Genomic DNA, 22,292 nt, shown 5'->3' with positions numbered 1-22,292 from the left:
TCCTGAGCATCATGTCTGTGTGGTGTTCCTGAACAATGCCTGTGTGGGGTTCCTGAGCAATGCCATTGTGGGGTTCCTGAGCAATGCCTGTGTGGGGTTCCTGAGCAATGCCTGTGTGGTATTACTGAGCAATGCCTGTGTGGGGTTTCTGAGCAATGCCAGTGTGCGGGTCCTGAGCCATGCCAGCGTGGTGTTCCTGAGCCATGCCAGTTTGGGATTCCTGAGCCATGACTGTGAGGGGTTCCTGAACAATGCCTGTGTGGGGTTCCTGAGCATCATGCCAGTTTGAGGTTCCAGTGTCCTGCCAGTGAGGGGTTCCTGAGCAATACCAATGTGGGGCTCCTGAGCAATGCCAGTATGGGGTTCCTGAGCACCATGCCAGTGACAGGGTCCTGTGCAATGCCTGTGAGGGGTTCCTGAGCAATGCCTGTGTGGGGTTCCTGAGCAATGCCTGTGTGGTGCTCCTGACCAATGCCTGTGTTGGGTTCCTGAGCAACGCCAGTGTGGTGTTCCTGAGCAATGACAGTGTGGGATTCCTGGGCAATGCCAGTGTGGTGTTCCTGAGCAATGCCAGTGACAGAGTCCTGTGCAATGCCTGTGAGGGGTTCCTGAGCAATGCCAGTGTGGGGTTCCTGAGCAATGCCTGTGTGGTGTTCCTGAGCAGTGTCAGTGTGGGATTCCTGAGCAATGCCTGTGTGGGGTTCCTGAGCAATGCCAGTGTGGTGTTCCTGAGCAATGCCAGTGTGGAATTCCTGGGCAATGCCAGTGTTGTGTTCCTGAGCAATGCCAGTGACAGAGTCCTGTGCAATGCCTGTGAGGGGTTCGTGAGCAATGCCAGTGTGGGGTTCCTGAGCAATGCCTGTGTGAGGTTCCTGAGCAATGCCACTGTGGGATTCCTGAGCAATGCCTGTGTGGGTTTCCTGAGAAATGCCAGTGTGGGGTTCCTGTGCAACGCCAGTGTGGGGTTCCTGAGCAATGCCAGTGTGGGGTTCCTGATCAATGCCCGTGTGGGATTCCTGTGTCATGCCAGTGTGGTGGTCCTGTGCAATGCCTGTGAAGGGTTCCTGAGCATCGTGCCAGTATGTTGTTCCTGAGCAATTCCAGTATGGGGTTCCTGAGCAATGCCAGTGTGCTGTTCCTGAGCAATGCCAGCGTGGGGTTCCTGATCAATGCCCGTGTGGGATTCCTGTGTCATGCCAGTGTGGTGGTCCTGAGCCATGCCAGTGACAGGGTCCTGTGCATTGCCTGTGAGGGCTTCCTGAGCATTGGCAGTGTGGGGTTCCTGAGCATTGGCAGTGTGGGGTTCTTGAGCAATGCCTGTGTTGGATTCCTGAGCAATGCCAGTGTGGGATTCCTGAGCAATGCCAGTGTGGGGTTCCTGAGCCATTCAAGTGTGGCATTCCTGAGCATCTTGCCATTGTGTTGTTCCTGAGCAATGCCAGTGTGTGGTTCCTGAGCAATGCCTGTGTGGTATTCCTGAGCAATGCCAGTGAGGGGTTCCTGAGCAATGCCTGTGTGGTATTCCTGAGCAATGCCAGTGAGGGGTTCCTGAGCAATGCCTGTGTGGGGTTCCTGAGCAATGCCAGTGACAGGGCTCTGTGCAATGCCTGTGAGGGGCTTCTCATCTCCCTCCTAATTTCAGCTAAAGATCTGGGGAATGAAGTGATGAACCACTTCCTGCAGAATAACCAGCCTCCCTACTGCAGTCAACACAGCCTTAGAGTGACCTCTCCGCTGGATGCTGCTCCCAGTGTTGTGTTTCATGAAAGGCCCATTCTACTCGGATATTATTGGTACAGTTCCTGTTAATCCAATAAGAATCAACTTTATTTCCTCGTATCTCACCTACATTATATGGGAGATGGAAAGATAAACTTTGTTGGATTGAGAAGGATTTGATTTTCCTGCTAGTTCAGTTGTTTTATTGTCACTTTGTCTCATGTGAAGTCAATCGAAGAGAATAAGAATTAGGCACTTCACTAATCCAGTCAATAATTTTTACTGACAAAACATTATGGAAATATTAACTTTTGTGAGATTTTCTGACCTGCTTATTTCAAAGACAGCACAGTTATCAACTTGGGTAAAGACAACTGAGCTAATGCCAGGCCCTTTATAATCTGCTTCACAGAAGGCCACCTGACCCATTGAGTCCATGCTCTTCATTCATTCGTTCGTCCATAGCTCTGTGCATTATCACATCAAATACCTTCAGTGCTTTACAAAATTCACTACATTTTCAGTGCAATGACTATTGTGATATAGACTAAATTAAGTTGTTAAAATAAATAAACACAAATATAAAGTGGCATGATGTGAGGTGATTGGAGGTTCCCCTCCAGTGCTTGTAGGGTCAGTGTCACACAGGGGTTATAGCTGTAAATGATCCAATCAGTTCCAACAGCAGCACCTAAAGACAGGGGTGAATGGTAGAGCAGTACATCCCACGACAGTAGGGATCCAACATCTGCTGTCACATTTCTGTTTCTGCCAGCAATGAATCTTCAAGGTGTGTTGACATGAGGATAGCCTGTGATTCCAGATCTGTAGACAAAGAGATAGCTGCAGTCAGAGCAGGTAATGCAGAACTCTGAACAAAACGACACCTCAGACTTTTTAAGTGAAGCTTATTCTTTGAATCAGCACAGTACTGTTTAAGTTGCTGCATTTATCTGTGTTCCAATACTAAAGGGTGCACTTCCTGCTGCACTGCAGCCTCAGTGTCAACACCAGGCTGGCAGCTTCATTAAACCATACAAGTTTGCTTCAGACAAATAATAAATAATAAATAATAAAGTTGCTACGTCTCCTGATACCCCCGAAGTCAAGAGTGTGTTGCTGGAAAAGCACAGCTGCTCAGGCAGCATCTGAGGAGCAGGAGAATCGACGTTTCAGGCATAATTGGAATGAGACTGGCTGACAGCCCTGAAAGGTTCACACAGCATATGTGGAAAGTCCTGTGCGTGCACACTTTGTGAAATGCTCTGCCAGTAAAAAATGTGGCAATGCTTAAGTAAGCATAATAAAGACCAAAAGATATAAGAGCAGGATTAGGCCATTTGGCCCATTGAATTGGCACTGCTATTTGATTATGGCTGATGTGTCTCTCAACCCTATTTTCCTGCCTTTTCCCCATAACCCTCGATCCCCTTACTAATCCAGAACCTATCTATTGCTCTCCTGAATGCATTCAAAGATTTGTCCTCCACAACCCTCTGCAGCAATGAGTTCCACAGATTCACCATTTTCAGTTCTAAAGGGCCTTCCCTCTGCTCTGATACTGTCCCCTTGGATCCTAGTCTCTCCTACTAGTGGAAACATCTCCATGTCCACCCTATCCAGACTATTCTGTAAGTTTCAATCAATTTCCTCAACCTCCTTCTAAACTCAATCGATTACAGACCCAGAGTCCTCAACCGCTCCTCATACGATGAGCCCTTCATCCCTGAGCTCATTCTTATAAACCTCCTCTGGGCCCCCCTCCAATGCCAACAAATCCTTCCTTGGGTACAAGGCCCAAAATTGTTCACAATGTTCCAAATGCAGTCTAATCAGAGCCATACAAAGCCTCAGCGGCACCTCTCTGCTTCTGCTTTTGAGCACTTGGAAATAATTGCTAACATTGCATTTGCCTTCTTAACCACCAGATGAAACTGCTTCTTATAGAATCATAGAGTCATAGAGATATACAACACGGAAATAGACCCTTCGGTCCAACTTGTCCATGCTGACCAGATATCCCAACCCAACCTAGTCCCACCTGCCAGCACCCGGCCCATATCCCTCCAAACTCTTCCTATTCATATACCCACCCAAATGCCTCTTAAATGTTGCAATTGTATCAGCCTCCACCACTTCCTCTGGCAGCTCATTCCATACACGTACCACCCTCTGCATGAAAAAGTTGCCCCTTAGGTCTCTTTTATATCTTTCCCCTCTCACCCTAAACCATGCCCTCTAGTTCTGAACTCCCCCATCCCAGGGAAGAGACTTTGTCTATTTACCCTATCCATGACCCTCATAATTTTGTAAACCTCTATAAGGTCACCCCTCAGCCTCCGATGTTCCAGGGAAAACAGCCTCAGCCTATACAACTTCTCCCTATAGCTCAAATCCTCCAACTCTGGCAGGATATACAACACGGAAATCTTTTCTGAACTCTTTCAAGTTTCACAACATCTTTCCAATAGGAAGGAGACCAGACTTGCATGCAAAATTCCAACAGTGGCCTAACCAATGTCCTGTACAGCTGCAACATGACCTCCTAACTCCTGTACTCAATACTCTGATCAATAAAGGAAAGCATACCAAACGCCTTCTTTACTATCCTATCTACCTGCGACTCCACTTTCAAGGAGCTATGAACTTGCACTCAAGGTCTCTTTGTTCAGTAACATGCCCTAGGACCTTACCATTAAGTGTATAAGTCCTGCTAAGATTTGCTTTCCCAAAATACAGCACCTCGCAATTATCAAATTAAACTCCATCTGCCACTTCTCAGCCCATTGGCCCATCTGATCAAGACCCTATTGTAATCTGAGGTAACCTTCTTCGCAGTCTACTACACCTCCAATTTTGGTGTTATCAGCAAACGTATTAACTATATCTCTTATGCTCTCATCCAAATCGTGTATATAAATAATGAAAAGTAGAGGACCCAGCACCGATCCTTATGGAACTCCACTGGTCACAGGCCTCCAGTCTGAAAAGCAACCCTCCACCACCACCCTCTGTGTTCTACCTTTGAGCCAGTTCTGTATGCAAATGGCTGGTTCTCCCTGTATTCCATGGGATCTAATCTTGCTAACCAGTCTCCCATGGAGAACCTTGTCGAATGCCTTACTGAAGTCCATATAGATCACGTCCACCACTCTGCGTTCATCAATCCTCTTTGTTACTTCTTCAAAAAACGGAATCAAGTTTGTGAGACATGATTTCCCATGCACAAAGCCATGTTGACTATCCCTTGCCTTTCCAAATACATGTACATCCTGCCCCTCAGGATTCCCTCCAACAACTTGCCCACCACTGAGGTCAGGCTCACTGGTCTATAGTTCCCTGGCTTGTCCTTATCACCCTTCTTAAACAGTGGCACCACGTTAGCCAACCTCCAGTCTTTCAGCACTTCACCTGTTACTATCGATGATACAAATATCTCAGCAAGAGGCCCAGCAATCACTTCCCTAGCTTCCCACAGAATTCTAGGGTACACCTGATCAGATCCTGGGGAACCTTAAGAGAATCCTGAACTAGGACTCTGAAGTCCCTTTGTGCTTTCGATATCCAAAGTCTTTCCTCTTTTAGAAAATAGTCTATGCCTCTATTTCTTTCTCCTGAAATGTATACCCTCACATTTTGCCACATTGTATTCCATCTGCCACTTCTTTGCCCGTTTGGCTGGTGTGTCTACATCTTTCTGCAGCCTCCCTGCTTCTCCAACACTACCTATCTTTGTATCATTTGCAAACTTAGCAACAATGCCCTCAGTTCCTTCATCCAGATTGTCAATGTGTAACATGAATAGTTGTGGTCCCAACACTGACCCCTGTGGAACTTCATGAGTCACCAGCTGCCACATCTACCCTGTCAAGACTCTTCAGGAGTTTATATGTTTTAATCAAGTCACTTCTTGATGTTCTGAACCCCAGCTGATACCTGTCCAACCATTCCTCACAAGAAAACTCGACCATTCAAGGAACTAATATGGCAAACTTTCTCTGAACTGCCTCCAATACATTTATATCCTTTCTTAAATTTGGTGACTAATACTGTGCACAGTAGTCCAGAGTTGGTTGGTCTCCAATAGCTTTAGTCACCATCCTTTTAGGTCAAAGGTCTATAAATCAAGCCAGTGAAATGTACCACCCATCCCCATTGACCTCCAAGCGAAATATAATGCCACACTGAGACAGATTTTAGATGTTGTTTAATTTATGAGAGTGAAGAAAAAATTTACAAGGATGTTGCCGGGACTGGAGGATTTTTTGAGTTATAGGGAGAGACTGAATAGACTGGGCTTTTTTCTCTGGATCATTGGAATTGAAGGGGTGATCTTTTAGATCTTTTAGGGACATGAATCGAGTGAATAGCCCAAGTCTTTTTGTGAGAGTGGGGTAATGCAAAACTAGAGGGCATAGCTTTAAGGTGAGAGGGGACCTATCTGAATGTTTATATCAATGGGAAGGGTTTACAGGAATATGGGCCAATTGATGATCGAGAGTCTGGTGCTTCGACATTTGCTCCTCGGAAGCTGCCTGACCTGCTGTGCTTTTCCAGCACCACCCTCTCGACTCTGATCTCCAGCATCTGCAGTCCTCACTTTCTCCTTTGGGCCAAATGATGCCAAATGGGACTAAGTCAAATTGGGATGTCTGGTTGGTAGACAATAGACAATAGGTGCAGGAGTAGGCCATTCAGCCCTTCGAGCCTGCACTGCTTTAATATGATCATGGCTGATCAATCCTAATCAATATCTTGTTCCTGCCTTATCTCCATAACCCTTGATTCCACAATCTTTGAGAGCTCTATCCAACTCTTTCTTAAATGAATCCAGAGACTGGGCCTCCACTGCCCTCTGGGGCAGAGCATTCCACACAGCCACCACTCTCTGGGTGAAGAGGTTTCTCCTCATCTCTGTCCGAAATGGTCTACCCCGTATTTTTAAGCTGTGTCCTCTGGTTCGGCACTCACCCATCAGCATGTTTCCTGCTGCCAGAGTGTCCAATCCTTTCATAATCTTATACGTCTCAATCAGATCCCCTCTCAGTCTTCTAAACTCAAGGGTATACAAGCCCAGTCGCTTCAGTCTTTCAGTGTAAGGTAATCCCGCCATTCCAGGAATTGACCTCGTGAACCTACGCTGCACTCCCTCAATAGCCAGAATGTCTTTCCTCAAATTTGGAGACCAGAACTGCACACAGTACTCCAGGTGTGGTCTCACCAGGGCCCTGTACAGCTGCAGAAGCACCTCTTTGCTTCTATACTCAATTCCTCTTGTTATGAAGGCCAGCATGCTATTAGCCTTCTTCACTACCTGCTGTACCTGCATGCTTACCTTCATTGACTGGTGTACAAGAACAGTGCAGATGAGTTGGACTACAAGGTCTGTTTCTGTGCTGCGTGGCTCTATGTAGTCTCATCACTGCCCTGTACAGTATGTCTGAAGCATAATCATCCCACTTTTGTATTCAATTCCCCTTGTGATAAATTATAACAGTCTATTAGCTTTCCTAAATACTTGCCTTCCCTGAATATTAACTTCTTTGCAATTCAACATGGGAACACCCAGATCCTGCTGAACTCAGAGCTCTGCAATCTCTTAGCTTGAAGATAGTACACTTCCTTTTTATTCTTTTTGCATATTTTCCTAAAGAGGATTGATGAGGGCAGAGTGCTGGACATGGTCTATATGGACTTCAGTAAGACATTCGACAAGGTTCCCCATGGGAGACTGATTAGCAAGGTTAGATCTCACAGAATACAGGGAGAACGAGCCATTTGGATACAGAACTGGCTCAAAGGTAGAAGACAGAGGGTGGTGGTGGAGAGTTGATTTTCAGACTGGAGGCCTGTGACCAGTGGAGTGCCACAAGGATCAGTGCTGGGTCCTCTACTTTTTGTCATTTACATAAATGATTTGGATGCAATCATAAGAGGTACAGTTAGTAAGTTTGCAGATGACACCAAAATTGGAGGTGTAGTGGACAGCAAAGAAGGTTACCTCAGATTACAACAGGATCTTGACGAAATGGGCCAATGGGCTGAGAAGTGGCAGATGGAGTTTAATTCAGATAAATGCAAGGTGCTGCATTTTGGGAAAGCAAATCTTAGTAGGGCTTGTACACTTAATGGTAAGGTCCTAGGGAGTGTTGCTGAACAAAGAGACCTTGGAGTGCAGGTTCATAGCTCTTTGAATCGCAGGTAGATAGGTTAGTGAAGAAGGCATTTGGTATGCCTCCCTTTATTGGTCAGAGTATTGAGTACAGGAGTTGGGAGGTCATGTTGTGGCTGTACAGGACATTGGTTAGGCCACTGTTGGAATATTGGAGGGATATGGGCCGGGTGCTGGCAGGTGGGACGAGATTGGTTTGGGATATCCGGTCGGCATGGACGGGTGGACCGAAGTGTCTGTTTCCATGTTGTACATCTTTATGATTCTATGATTCCAGGAAGATTATTAAAACTATCTTTGTGGCTATTTATTTTAAAATCAAGCCATGGCAACTTATTAGACTTTAGCCCCATTGGTTTCCCTTGTACTTTTTCTCAAGCTGTTGTTATTGTGATGTTTCTTCACCCACATTAGCCCCTTGATTATTTAGTATGAAAACTGATACAACGTATTTGTTCAACTTCTCTCCCACTTCCTGACTCTCCATTACTTTTTCTCCATCTTCATTTTCTAAGACTTTCACTTTGGCCACTATCTTCCAGCTTACATATGAAAGCAAAAGGCTGAAACGTTTGCAGTGATCTTCAGCCAGAAGTGCTGAGTGGATGATTTATCTTGGCCTTCTTCAGTGGATGGTCTACCTTCTCCAGTGGTCCCCAGCATCACAGATGACAGTCTTCAACCAATTTGATTCACTCCACATGATATCAAGGAATGACACTGGATACTGAAAAACCCTGACAATATTGCGGCCACAGAAGTGAAGGTTTGTGCTCCAAAACATGCCACTCCCCTAGCCAAACTGTTCCAGTATAGCTACAACACTGTCATCTACCCAACCTGGAAAATTGTCCAGGTATGTCCCGTACACAGAAAAACAGGACAAATCTAACCTGGCAAATTACCACCCTATCAGTCTACTCCATCCTGACTTGGAAATATATCACTGTTCCTTCAGTGTCGTTCTGTCAAAATCCTGGAATTCCTTCCAAAAGGGAATTGCGGGTCCACCTACAGCACAGGGACTGCAGCATTTCCAGAAGGAAGCTCACCACCAGGTTCTTAAGGGCAAGTAGGAGCGGGCAATAACTGCTGGCCAGCCAACGCAGCTCGTGTTGCACCCACCAATAAAAAGGAAATCTTGTTATAAATGTGCAGGGTGTTGATGAGTCTGTACCTGGAGAACTGCATCCAGTTTTGGTCTCTGTATCGAAAAAAATTACACTGGAATTGGAGGCAGTTCAAAAGAGAATCAGTAGGCTGATTATTGGGAAGAATGATTCGGAGATGCCGGTGTTGGACTGGGGTGTACAAAGTTAAAAATCACAAAACACCAGGTTATAGTCCAACAGGTTTAATTGGAAGCACACTAGCTTTCGGAGCGACGCTCCTTCACCTGATGAAGGAGCATCGCTCCGAAAGCTAGTGTGCTTCCAATTAAACCTGTTGGACTATAACCTGGTGTTGTGTGATTTTTAACTATTGGGAAGAAGGCCTTGAGTGGATAGATGTTGAGAAAATGGTTCCACTAGTTGGGGAGTCTTGAACTGGGGCACTGTTAGAGAATAAAGAAACACCTACAACTGAGATATAAATAGATTTCTTCTCTTAAGAGGGTAGTGAACAATTGGAATTTTCCATCTCAGAGAGTTGAGGAAGCTAGATCACTGAAATCATTTGAAGATGGGTAAAATAATTTTTGATAAATCAGGGATTTGGGGCCTATAAAGAGCTGGCACCAAGTAGGAACTGAGGCTTGTGGAAGGTCAGCCATAATCTACAGAATGGAGGGGCAGACTTGAAGGCAAAGTGGCTTCCTCCTGCTGTTAGTTGCTACAGTCTTTAGACTTTAGACCACCAAGGAAGAAAAATTTGTACTTGTTTAGCACCTAACCATATCTCTGAGAAACATTCAAAAGTGTGTTTCTTTGAGCTAATGCAGTGACTCTAATGGATTACCATACTCTCTCGCATACATGTCAGAACAGTGACATGTTGGGTACTCATCAGAATCCATTCCCATCTGTGACAGTCATAGATTCTGTCTGCTACATCTACTCCTTCTGATGTCAGAGATATGTGTAACAGGTCTTTGGCTTGATGTACCCCACACCCACAATAGCTGACACATATTTAAGCACATTTCCTCACTGCTCTGAGCAATCCAGATTTCCTTTTGTCTTTCTGCATCTTCTTGCCCTTCATTCTCATTTTCCTCCTCTTCCTCTCCCTCAGAAAGTAGATCAGAGATTTGCTGCTGGAGTTCCAAGCTGATATTATTTTCTGCTAGGATGAGCGTCCGTAATGAGGTGGGATAATTCTCTACCATGTCCAGAAATATCTGAGAGGGACAAAACAAATTCAGAATTATTGATCTGGGAGGGAATCTCACTGTACTATTTTACAAAATAACATGACAGCCCAAACTTATCATGAACAATACCCACTTCCATACAGCAATTTCAATGCCTCACTGAGTATGTCCCGCCACACCTTATAGGTTAGAAGTTTTCAACCAGACCCTGGGAAGCATTGGGGATCAGAGTCAATAAAGCCAAGAACTATAGATGCTGGAAATCTGAAACTAAACAGAAATTGCTGGAGAAACTCTGCAGATCTGGCAGCATCTGTGGAGAGAAAACAGAGTGAATGTTTCAAATCCAGTGACCCTTCTTCAGAATAGTTCTGAATACCATAATTTGTCACTTAATTCCTGAGTTGAATTTCTGAAGTATGAATTTAAGTCAAAAACAGTAGCTAATTAGACTTCCTTCTTGTAACCATTGTAAAATGTAGATTTAGATTCTGTTGAATCTTTACTGGCACAAAAAATCCCATTGAGTTGAAATACTTCATTTGTTAAATCTCGACCAATGTCTTAAATTAATATAAAATACTTAAATAATGCCCTTTCTAGTTCAAAGATGAACAGCATAGGAGCCAATCATTAAGCCATCATGCCTGTGTCTGATACTAAAAGGGTTAATGTTGAAGACTGCATTAAGATCCTCTTCATCTCGTGCCATCACGCTGGCTTGGCAGAACAGTGAAGGACCTTATGGATTGGTGACCTAAATCCACAGGTTTCCCCATACATCAGTAACAAAGATTACCTTATATAGTAACTTGTACCTGATTGCTAACATGCAATAAATTCTTATTAGAAATGCCTCTGTGTCCATCAGATCTTGACTTGATCCTAGACTTTCTGGTCCAGAGGTGAGAATACTACCACTATACCATAGGACAAAGGTAAGCAATCATTCTTGTTAAAACTCAGTTAGTGGCAGCACTCTACCCCAGCTGCAAACTGCCAGCAGTTGACATTCTGTACCAAATATGACTTTGTGATCAGTGGTAGGTACTGTTGACTCACACTACCAAGTAACAACTGTGAGATGTCAGTGGAACCAGGAACAACACTAAACATTTATAGCTTTAAAGACTTTATAGCTTTAAGAATATTCAGACAATTGCAGGGTGGCACAGTGGCTTAGTGGCTAACACTGCTGCCTCACAGCACCAGGGACCCAGGTTCGATTCCAGCATTGGGCGACTGTTTGCGTGGAGTTTGCACATTCTCCCTGTGTCTGCGTGGGTTTCCTCTGGGTGCTCCGGTTTCCTCCCACAGTCCAAAGATGCGCAGGTTAGGCGAATTGGCCATGCTAAATTACCCATAGTGTTCAGTGCATCACCTAGAGGGAAATGGGTCTGGGTGGGTTATTCTTCAGAGGGTCAGTGTGGACTGGTTGGGCCAAAGGGCCTGTTTCCTCACTGTAGGGAATCTAATCTAAGTGCAGAAATCCAGGACATTGAATTAAAAGTAAACATCCGTTGCAACAGAGAATTGCCTTCCATGAAAGAAAGTCATGAGGGCTATGAAGTGCTCCAAATGATGATTATAGGGCCATTTTAATGGAGTGTAGGTATCACTGGTATGACTAGCATTTATTTTCATGCCCTGCCAATTCAGAAGGCAGTTGAGAGTGAACCATACATCGTCTGAAGGTCAGGAGTCATGTGTAGCACATGCGTAGCACATATGCTCAAAACGTCCACTCTCCTGCTCCTCAGATGCTACCTGACCTGCTGTGCTTTTTCAGTGCCACACGTTTTGACTAATGAGAGCAGGTCATAAATGAACTTTTGAAAAAAAATAAATAGTTACCTGGTAAAATCAAACTACCTTTTCATTCCTGATTTTAGTGAATTTAAATTTCACCATCTGCTATGGTGGGCCTAGAGTTCTGACAGTACTACTCTGCCACTGCCCTCCTTGTTGAATTGCAGAGATGAGAAAAGATGTGGAGGTGCCAGTGTTGGACTGGGGTGGGCAAAGTCAGAAGAGTTAGAGTCCAACAGGTTTATTTGAAATCACAAGCTTTTAAAGCACTGCTCTTTTGTCAGGTGAAGGCAGAGAAGAGGGAAGAGTGACTGCCCTTGACATCAATATGATATTTGACCAAACAAAATATCAAAGAGCTTGAGAAAAACTGGAATGGGAATCAGTGGAAACAAAACCATACCCTTGGCCCAACCATCTTCAGCTGCTTCATTAATGACCACTATAAGGACTGAAATGGGGAGGTTTTCTGATGACTGCACAATGCTTACCACCATTCATGATGCCTTAGATACGATGCGGTCTGTGTCTATGCAGCAAGATATGAATAATATCTTGGCTTCAGCTGGTTAGTGGCAAGTGGCACTCGTGCTACATGACTACCAGGCAATGTCTGTGTCCAATAACAGACAATCTAACCACTATCTCCTGACCTTCAATGACATTACCATCACTGAATTCCCACACTATCAATAGGGCATACCATTGACCAGAAACTGAACTGAACAAGCATTATAAATACTGTAGCAGGTTAAAGGCTAGGACACCTGCAGCAAGTAACTTACTTGCTGTTATCTCTTCTCTTGAAATACATTCCACTTGCCTGGAGGAGTGCGGCTAATAACACTCATGAAGCTCAACACCAACCAGGACAAAACAGTCCTGTTGATTGACAGATCGTCAACCATCTTCACCATTCATCCCTTGGACCTTGTGCAGTGGCAATATACTCTACTGTCTATAAGTTGCACTGCTGTAAATCAACAAGGGTACTTTATCTGCAACTTTCAACTACATGATCACTATCTTTTTGAAGTACAAGGGCAGAAAATATATGGGAACATCAGCTTATTAACTTGCAGCAAAGCTCTCAATCTGGTGATACTTACTGTAGACGGAGTAGTTGTGGATCAAACTGTTGTCCATTAAATATTACTTTCCATAACTGCAACTCATCATCTGCCCTGTCTTCCTTATTCTTTTTGAATTAAAGTTTAATTAATGTCTGCAGTCATACTTGTTTGTATATTCTTATTATTGTTTCAGTTAATGTTATTGCTTTAAGGTTCTTTAATTTAGATAAGAGAAGGGAAATGCTCACCAATTTCTAACTTTCATTCCTCTTACGTCACAAGCGGAATTGTTTTTAATCCACTGAACCCACAGAATCACTCCGCGCTCTCTTCAAACTTTCATTGCTTCCTCTAGGTTAACCGCAAACTCTGGCATGGTACTTACACTTTCTACAAATACTGGCAACACATGAACCTAATTCCAAACTTCAAATTCAATCCAAGTCACACTTTGGCTCAGTGTCCTCACATTGAATCTGCTGACTGTGTGCACAGAATGTACCTCTTGATATCCCTGTAATCCTTCCAAACACCTTAGATTTGGAAAGTTTCATTAGGAAATCCATTTGTGCCAGTCAAAATATAGCAGCAAAAATATATAGAATTATCGGCAAAATATTCATGACAACTATTTAGCTACTGAATTGAAATAGAAACTGCTGGTATGATCCAAAAAGATTAAGTAACTGTATAGTTCAGTGTATGGAGTATTATGAAAACTTGAAGTGGATAAGTAACGAAGGTATGTCTGTGTCACCATTGGCATTATTTGCAAACACCCAGCTGTCAGTGGAGAAGTTCCAACTGTTACTCCATGTTTCCACTGAGTAAAGGGCACCATGTAAAACTAAAAGGCATAATTCTGATTTAAATGATGCTTGATATTGTTGCTATGCATAGGGAAGAGGCTAGATTGGATAAACAGCTCATTTACAGCTTGCATACAAGTATTGAATAAATACAGGTGCCCGCATACCTGAGCTGACTGATTCGTAAGGCCTGTCCCCTCCAGATCCACCACTTCTAGGGTCCGACTAGAAGCCACAGCAACTGCTAACATCCCTGCAATGTGGTCACCTGCAGAAGAGTAAACACAGGCTAGAACCTGGGAATCAAGGGAAGAAATACCATTGATTGGATTTTGTAGTCAATAGTGAAGTGATGCACTCACCATCAACTTCTTAGAAAGCTGCCCACAAAGGGCATAGTTTGAACTTGACAATTGCAAGTGTTTGTTTTCAGGTGTTCAGTATTAGTGATGTCATCATGCAGGCAAGCAGCCAATCACGTTGATACATTCTTACAGACAAATAAAGAAATTAAATCACTGAATTTTTCACTTTCCATTAAAGTAGTTGAGAATGTGTAATCAATGATTAGAACACACACATGGGTTTAAGGTAGAAAGGAAGGATCATCAGATCAGCCATTATCGCATTGATTGGTAGAACAGACTCAGTGGGCTGAATGGCCTACATGTGCCCCTACATATTATGACCTTATGGTCATGTAGCATTGAATGTTTTGTTAACTGAGGCCCAGAGTACTGAAGCAAGAACATTATGATAAACATAAATAGAACACTGGCGTAGCCTTAACTAGAGCACTGAGACAGTTTGGGGAACCATAGTTGAGGAAGGATGTTAAGGTACCAAACACAGTCTAGAAAATATTCATGAAAATAGTTCCATGAATGAGAAGCTTCAGTTACTTCCATAAGGCAGGAAATTGGCACTGTTTTCTTGGAGTAAAGAAGGTCAGGATGAGAGTTGGCAGATGCATTCAACATCATAAGGTAAGTAGATTGATTAGAGGGGAACAAGTCTTTCCCACTAGTAAAAGGATCAAGAGGGAGAAAGCACAGATTTAAGGCAATAAACAAAAGAAACAAGGAAAGCCTTTTCTTGTATCAAGTGGTTAGGATCTGAATGCAGTGCTGCAGAGTGCAAGGAGAGGGGGCAGGTTCAATAAAGGCATTTAACAGGGAATAGGATTGTTATCTGAAAAGAAAGAAGGTTCAGGGCTAATGGGAGAAGGCCAGGAAGTGCAATAAAGAAAATAATTCCTTTGAAAAGCCAATGTAAATACAAAGGGCTATATCTTTGTTTTCTGATCGGGAACAATTCTGTGAGGATGTATGTTACGGACCAGGCCAGACCCCCTCAAAGCATTTCCAGAAAGTAGCCCAGACCCTAACTTTGCTGGTTGTTTTAAGCAGGTGTATGTGGATATTCTAGGAGAGATGCAGCTGGTCAAACCATTTAGTTTTAAACAAAACAGAATTTATTTACAAGGTTAATGAATGAAATACAAACAAAAGAGAACAAAATACTGAATAACCTAACCTATCTGAAAACCCAGCAGATTATTCCAACTTAATGATGCTGTTCCAAATACTTGCAACAATCCCCATTAGCACCCCTTGGCATGAAAGGTAAAATCAACACAGGGTCTTACAGGCGAGAGAGAGCGAGATGGCAGCATGGAACACCTTTTTCCATGTAGCTATTCCCTGGACCAGCAGCCTCAAACTGAACTCACTGCTTTCAGTGAACAGCCAGACTGCTAAAAACCAAACCAGACAAAAGCTGACCTGGGAGAACTGGCCACTCTCCTTTCATTGTACAAGTGTTTTTTTTAAAACTTAAATGCCTTTGCCTGAGGCAGTTTCTGTTAGCTATAATCAAATTGGCCCTAAAACCCACCCAAAACCAGACTTTTCGGAATCGCTGTTTTTACGACCTCTCTGAAAGAAAGCCAAGGACTGCATAATCTTGTTAAAGGAGCATCATCATCATACTGTGTACGACTGAAATTCTTGATGGGATAAATTTGCTCAGATGATGCAACTTCTAGGCATGTAACCTTTTGAGGTAATGGAAGAGATCAGGACAGTAGAGAGAAATTATATTAGCACTGGGGATCAAGATGTAGAATCAGTCTGAGTAGAAGTAACTAACAGCAAAGGAAATATGTCTTTGGCGTCAGTAATTTATGGATTCCCAACAGTAGTCTATGGTGGGCCAAAGCATAAACCAGGAATTATTGGGTTCTACAAAAAATATAGCAATAATCATGGACAATTTTAATATGTATTTTTTTTCTTTCCTTGTGGGACATGGGCATTGCTGGCTGGGCCAGCATGTATTGCCTATCCCTAGCTTCTCGAACCACTGCTGTTCATTGGCTGTAGGTTGACCCACAATGCCACTGGAGAAAGAATTTCAGGATTTTGACCCAGCAATAGTTAAAGACCAGAAATATATTTCCAAGACAGGTTAGCGAGTGTCTTGGAAAGTAAATTGCAGCTGGTGGTGTTGCCAATTATCTGCAGCCCTTGTCCTTCTAGATGGAAGTTGTCATGGATTTGGAAGATGCTGTTTGTGGAGGCCTGGTGAATTTCTTCAGTAGTGTTCATCAAGTGGGCTGCTTTGTCTTGGATGGTGTCAAACTTCTTGAGTATTGTTGGAAGTACTCTCATCCAAAGTACTCATGGGGAGTATTCCATCATACTGCTGACTTGTGCCTTGTAGATGATGGACAGGTGTTGGGGAGTCAGGAGGTGAGTCACCCGCTGCAATATTCCTAGTGTCTGACCTGCTCTTGTCGCCACTGTATTCATATGGTTAGTCCAGTTGAGTTTGTGGTCAATGATAACCTCCAGGATGTTGACACTGGGGGAAATCTGTGATGGTGATGCCATTGAATGTCAAAGGGCAATGGTTAGATTGTTTCCCATTGGAGACTATAGTTGCCTGGCATCTATGTGATATGAATATTACTTGTGACTTTTCAGCCCAAGTTTGCATATTGTCCAGGTCTTGTTTGGACAAATGCATTTGGAATTGCATATTGACTGGATTATACAAAGTGGCAGGAGTAGCCTTGAGGGACCGTTCATTGGATGTATTTGAGATTGACACTTGGAGCAAAATGTTGTGGAACCAACCAGGGAGCAGGCTATTCTGGGTTTGGTATTGCGTAATGACCTCATAATAAAACAACCTCTACAGAGGAGTGATCATAGAATAAGAGAATTTCAAATTCAGTTTGAGGCAGAGACACTCACACCTCAGTAGAATTTCACTCTCTTCTAGTAGTAAAGGCGTCAGGTACTTACACTTGTCATGTCCATCTCTGATTCTGAAGATTTGACAACGCTTGGCAGAGAACTCGGTGTTCTGAACTCGGGTTCTGGCAGTTGTTCCAACTGTTCTGAGAGGGAGGCCATATTTTGCTCCACACCATTTGTGAAGACACAGCTTTCACATGGTCCACATGCTTGATTAGGACCCTTGCATCTACCCAAACATTATAAGTCACTGGTCAAGATCTTGTGTTGACCATGCCTATTACCCATACAGGGCCACTTCCGTGATTCTTACACCGTGCTTCATTCCCTATATTAAACTGGCTGTCTTACTTAACAGAACCTTGTGTCCGGCATTGGCATTCCAAAGGTCCAGGAAGATCAGACTTTACCTAGTGCATTGTCTTCTACCTATCAGCAACTCTGCAGTGCTTGGCCTACTGGACAGTGTTCTAATTTGTGGTTATAAGCACTTAACATGAGAGCCCACAGCTGAATGCAGCCTGAAGCTATGGGCAACACTGCCTTGTCCTCTTTAAGCAGACAAAGTAGGAGTTTGTGATAATCACACATTTTTATGGAACTTACTGACTCCATATATGACCAACAAACCCTCCTTCTCTGTCTGGGTATGTTTCCATGCTGGATTAGCCAAAGTCCTGGACGCATACGCTATTGGGTATTGCCCTCCGTTGGACCACTCTGATGCCACAAGTGCATGTCAATACCAGATCTCCCATGGCATCATAGTGTGCCAACACCTTAGAGGATGATAGCTGTTTCTTTACTTCACTGAAAGCTAGGGCTTGTCTATGCAACCATTTGCAAGGCTGACCCTTTTTTTTACGAGTTGATACACAGGTGCAAGGATGGAGGCCAGATTATGTATGAACTTTCCATAATAATTTATCAGCCCAAGAAATGACCAAAGCTCCTGTACAGATGAGGGAGCCAGAGCACCTTTCATTGCCCTCACTTTATCTTCCAATGGATGTAACCCAGTCTTGTCAGCCTGGTAGCTCATTAGTCACTTGGGGGGAGGTGGTGGAACACACATTCTTCCTTTCTTAGGTGTAAGTCTGCTCTGGAAAAATGTCTTAGGATTTTTTCCAAGTTCTCTAAATGCTCCTTATTAGTTTATCCTGTTATCAGGACATCATCTAGGTGAACAATGACATGAGCTAGACCTTGCAAGATGTTCTCTACTGTTCACTGAAAAATTGAACCTGCTGACAATACCCCAAATGGCAGTGTCATATATTGGTACAAACCCTTATGGGTATTAATTATAGCAAGGTATTAATTATTCTGGGAACCCTGGTCTAAATGCAATTGCACAAAGTGTGGCTCACATCCAACTTTGTGAAGGATAAAGCAGTAATCAGCTGGAAAATATGATTTACTGTTTGTTTAAAATCCCCACAAAGAAGAAGCGACCTGTTGGGCTTCACAATTGGTATGATTGGTGCTCCCCATTCTGCAAGCTGGATTGGCTTGATGATTCCTTCGCTTTCGAGCCTTCACATTTGCCTGTAAGGTAAATGGCACTGGGCAGGCCTTGCAGAATCGAGGAGTTGCTTCCTGGTCAACATACAAAATGGCCTGGCTACTCCGCTACTCCCGACATCTTCCTGGAAGATTTCACTAGGACATCACACCGGCAGCCATTTTCTCAATGATAAAGGTTGAGCCAATATCGACAAATCTCTCCCAAAGAACTTTTCCCCATCAAGCTTGGGCCCAAGCCTTTCACTACAATCGCAGGGAACTGAACCAGCTGCTTTTCCTTTCAGACCGAAACTGAAGTTGTACCCTTAATCTGTAAAGGTTTCCATGTCTAGGTTCTCAGTCTAGGTGAGGTCTTGCACAAACTTAAGGGCTGGAATCTCCTGGCTCAATGGTTAGCACTGCTGCCTCACAGCAACAGGGACCCAGGTTCAATTCCAGCCTTGGATGACTGTCTGTGTGGAGTTTGCACATTCTCCCGGTGTCTGTGTGGGTTTCCTCTGGGTGGTCCAGTTTCCTCCCACAGTCCAAAGACGTCCAGGTTAGGTGAATTGGCCACGCTAAATTGCCCATAGTGTTCAGGAATGTGCAGGTGAGGTGCATTAGTTAGGGGAATGGGTCTGGGTGGGTTATTTTTCAGAGGGCCAGTTGGGCCTAATGGCCTGTTTCCACACTGTAGGGATTCTATGACTCTCCCATGTTAGCATTTACTCTGTCAAACCCTTTAAGAATCAGATATGTTTCAATGATATCACCTCTCATTCTTCTTAATGCTAGTGAGTAGAGCCCTAACCTGTTTAGCCTTTGCTTGGAAGACAATCCTTCCATAGTAGGGATCATCCTAGTAAACCTTCTCTGAACTGCCTCCAATGAAATAGTAATTTCCTTTAAATAAGGGGACAAAGACTGTTCACAATACTCCAGATGTGATTTCACCAGCACCTCGAACAGTTGCAGTAAGACTTCCCTACTGTTATACTCCATACCTTAGAAATAAGGGCCAACATTCCTTTGGCCTTCCTGATTACCTGCTGCACTCGTGTGCTGGCTTTCCTGTCCATAAAAACTGGCCTGGGTCATCAACTAACAGCAAACCAGAGTCAGAAAAGGTGGATACATTTCAAAAGATATTTTTAAAAATAACTTCAAAATAATACTGAATTAATTTACATCTGTATCACATAGTCTCACCTAAAGGATTATAATCCAAGTTAAGGACACGAAGCTGAGAACTGTGGGCAACTGCAATTGCCAGGCGTGCCCAACCCTTCACTGTAATTGCAGGATTAGCACTCAGCGTTAGCTCTTTCAGACCTGAGAGAAAACAGAAGTTGAGTCAAAAAGAGTGATGTCATCACACAAGGCACAATATGTAAATAAATATGAATCAGAACACCGTACATATGAAACATGCAAATACAAAAGGTCCACCAAACCTGCTCTACGTTCTTATAGCATGACTTTTATACATCATCAGTCTCAGATGCACTGGCTAATCACTCATCCTGAGCCTGAAGTCAAGCAATTCCTTGAATGAGACAAGATACTTGAGAAAACCCTGGAACTGGCAAAAGTATGTGACTGATAGTGGTTGGGGACATATGGTATTTATGTTGATGATAGGGGGATTTCATGGTCTTCAGTACATACTTTTAAAAAAAATTGAATTCAAGTGCTATTATCTGCCATGCAGGATTTGAACCTAAGTCCCTGTACATTAGCTGAGTTTCCAAATTAATAGTCAAGTAACAATAGTATTAGATCATCACCTCTCCAGGGCTCTTCCTGGTATCAGAAATCCCTTAATCTGAAGAAGAGTAATCAGACCCAAACTGTTAACGTTATTTTGCCTCCATAGATGCTGTCAGATCTGCAGAGTTTTTCCAGCAATTCCTGATCAAGTAATACTGCTCCCAGATTTCTATGAAGTTGAAAGAGTTCAGTTTGTTGCTGATTCTGAATTTGATACGGCCTCTTGAATAAAGGCAAAATACTGTGGATGCTGGAAATCTGAAACCAACACTGAGAATGCTGTAGAAACTCACCAGGTCGGACAGCATTTATGGAGACAGAAATGTAGTTAGTGTTTCGAGTCTGGTATGACTCAATTCCAAAACTGAAAGACGTTGGAAAATAGGCCAACTTTTATACTTTCATATTGACAGAAGCAGAGGTGGAGTAAGAGGGCAGATGTTATGGAAGCTCTGTATAAAAAACAAAGGAGTTGTTGATTGAATAAATTCTTCCCTTTCTTGCCTTAATTTATATGTTTGTTACATCTCTTTTTCCCCAACTATTCAATTAAAGGTTCGCTAATGTAATGCTACTATTTAGAATAAGCAGTAGAGAGAAAACAAGGAATTATAGAAGAGTTAGCCCAACATCAGTGGTTGGGAAAATGCTAGAGTCCATTGTAATAGCAGAGCACCTGGAAAATGGTGACATGATTGGACAAAGTCAGCATAGATTTATGAAAGGAAAATCATGCTTTATAAATCTACTGGAGTTTTTTTCTGAAACGGTAATTAGTAGTGCTGATGAGGGAGAAGCCAGTGGATGTGGTTTACTTGGACTTCCATCAGCCTTTCGATAAGGTACTTTACAAAATTAAAATGCAAGGGATGGAGAACTAGTAGCCAAACAGAATAAACACGTCTGTTTTTGCCATGGCAGAAGTGGGTACTGCAGATGCTGGAGATTAGAGTCAAGGTCCTTCCACACCCCCAACGTCTGCATAAATCGCATTATCCACCGACATTTCCACCACCTCCAAACAGACCCCACCACCAGGGATATATTTCCCTCCCCACCCCTTTCCGCCTTCCACAAAGACCATTCCCTCCGCAACTACCTGGTCAGGTCCACGCCCTCCAACAACCCACCCTCCCATTCTGGCACCTTTCCCTGCCACCGCAGGAATTGCAAAATCTGTGCCCACATCTCCCCCCTCACCTCTGTCAAAGGTCCCAAAGGAGCCTTCCACATCCATCAAAGCTTCACCTGTGCTTCCACACATGTCATATACTGTATCTGTTGCTCCTGATGCGGGACACCTTCTCGCAGAGTGCTTCAGAGAACATCTCCGGGACACCCACACCAATCAACCCCACTGCCCCGTGGCCGAATATTTTAACTCCTCCTGCCACTCTGCCAAGGAGGTGTAGGTCCTGGGCCTCCCCCATCGCTGCTCCCTTACCACCTGACGCCTGGAGGAAGAACACCTCACTTCTGCCTCAGAACACTTCAACTCCATGGCATCAAAGTGGTCTTCACCAGTTTCCTCATTTCCCCTCCCCCCACCTTACCTCCGTTCCAACCTTCCAGCTCAGCACTGTCCTCATGACTTGTCCCACCTGTCAATCTTCCTTCCCAACTACCCACTCCACCCTCCTCTCCGACCTTTCACCTTTACCCCCACTTCCATCCACCTATTGCCCTCTCAGCTACCTTCTCCCCAGCCCCACCCCCTTCCCATTTATCTCTCCACCCCCTAAACTCCCAGTCTCCTTCCTGATGAAGGGCTTTTGTCCGAAATGCCGATTTTCCTGCTCCTCGGATGCTGCCTGACCTGCTGTGCTTTTCCAGAACCACTCTAATCTTGACTGTTTT

At 43.8% G+C, this 22,292-nt stretch overlaps 1 protein-coding gene across 2 annotated transcripts in view; it reads right to left on the bottom strand.

The window, feature by feature from the left end:
• Positions 1 to 1,983: 1,983 nt before the first annotated feature.
• The window catches only part of lrrc73 (leucine rich repeat containing 73), a 38,299-nt gene continuing 17,990 nt past the window's right edge, over positions 1,984 to 22,292 (bottom strand). Inside the window, exons 3-6 of one of the 2 annotated variants that reach the window (XM_043687370.2) lie at positions 19,875 to 19,997; positions 14,064 to 14,164; positions 10,043 to 10,232; positions 1,984 to 2,544 (exon numbers count right to left, since the gene is read on the bottom strand). In XM_043687370.2, coding sequence (XP_043543305.1) covers positions 2,474 to 2,544; positions 10,043 to 10,232; positions 14,064 to 14,164; positions 19,875 to 19,997 — 485 coding nt within the window. In that variant the 3' untranslated portion in view covers positions 1,984 to 2,473. The remainder of the gene's footprint in view (positions 2,545 to 10,042; positions 10,233 to 14,063; positions 14,165 to 19,874; positions 19,998 to 22,292) is intronic. The other variant, XM_087976585.1, reaches the window with a different exon arrangement.

The sequence above is a fragment of the Chiloscyllium plagiosum genome, unplaced genomic scaffold (genome assembly GCF_037043375.1).
Source record: "Chiloscyllium plagiosum isolate Xiang-an unplaced genomic scaffold, Cpla_swu_hap1 HiC_scaffold_3, whole genome shotgun sequence".
Lineage (NCBI taxonomy): Eukaryota > Metazoa > Chordata > Chondrichthyes > Orectolobiformes > Hemiscylliidae > Chiloscyllium > Chiloscyllium plagiosum.
This window is presented reverse-complemented; position numbering and strand designations above follow the sequence as displayed.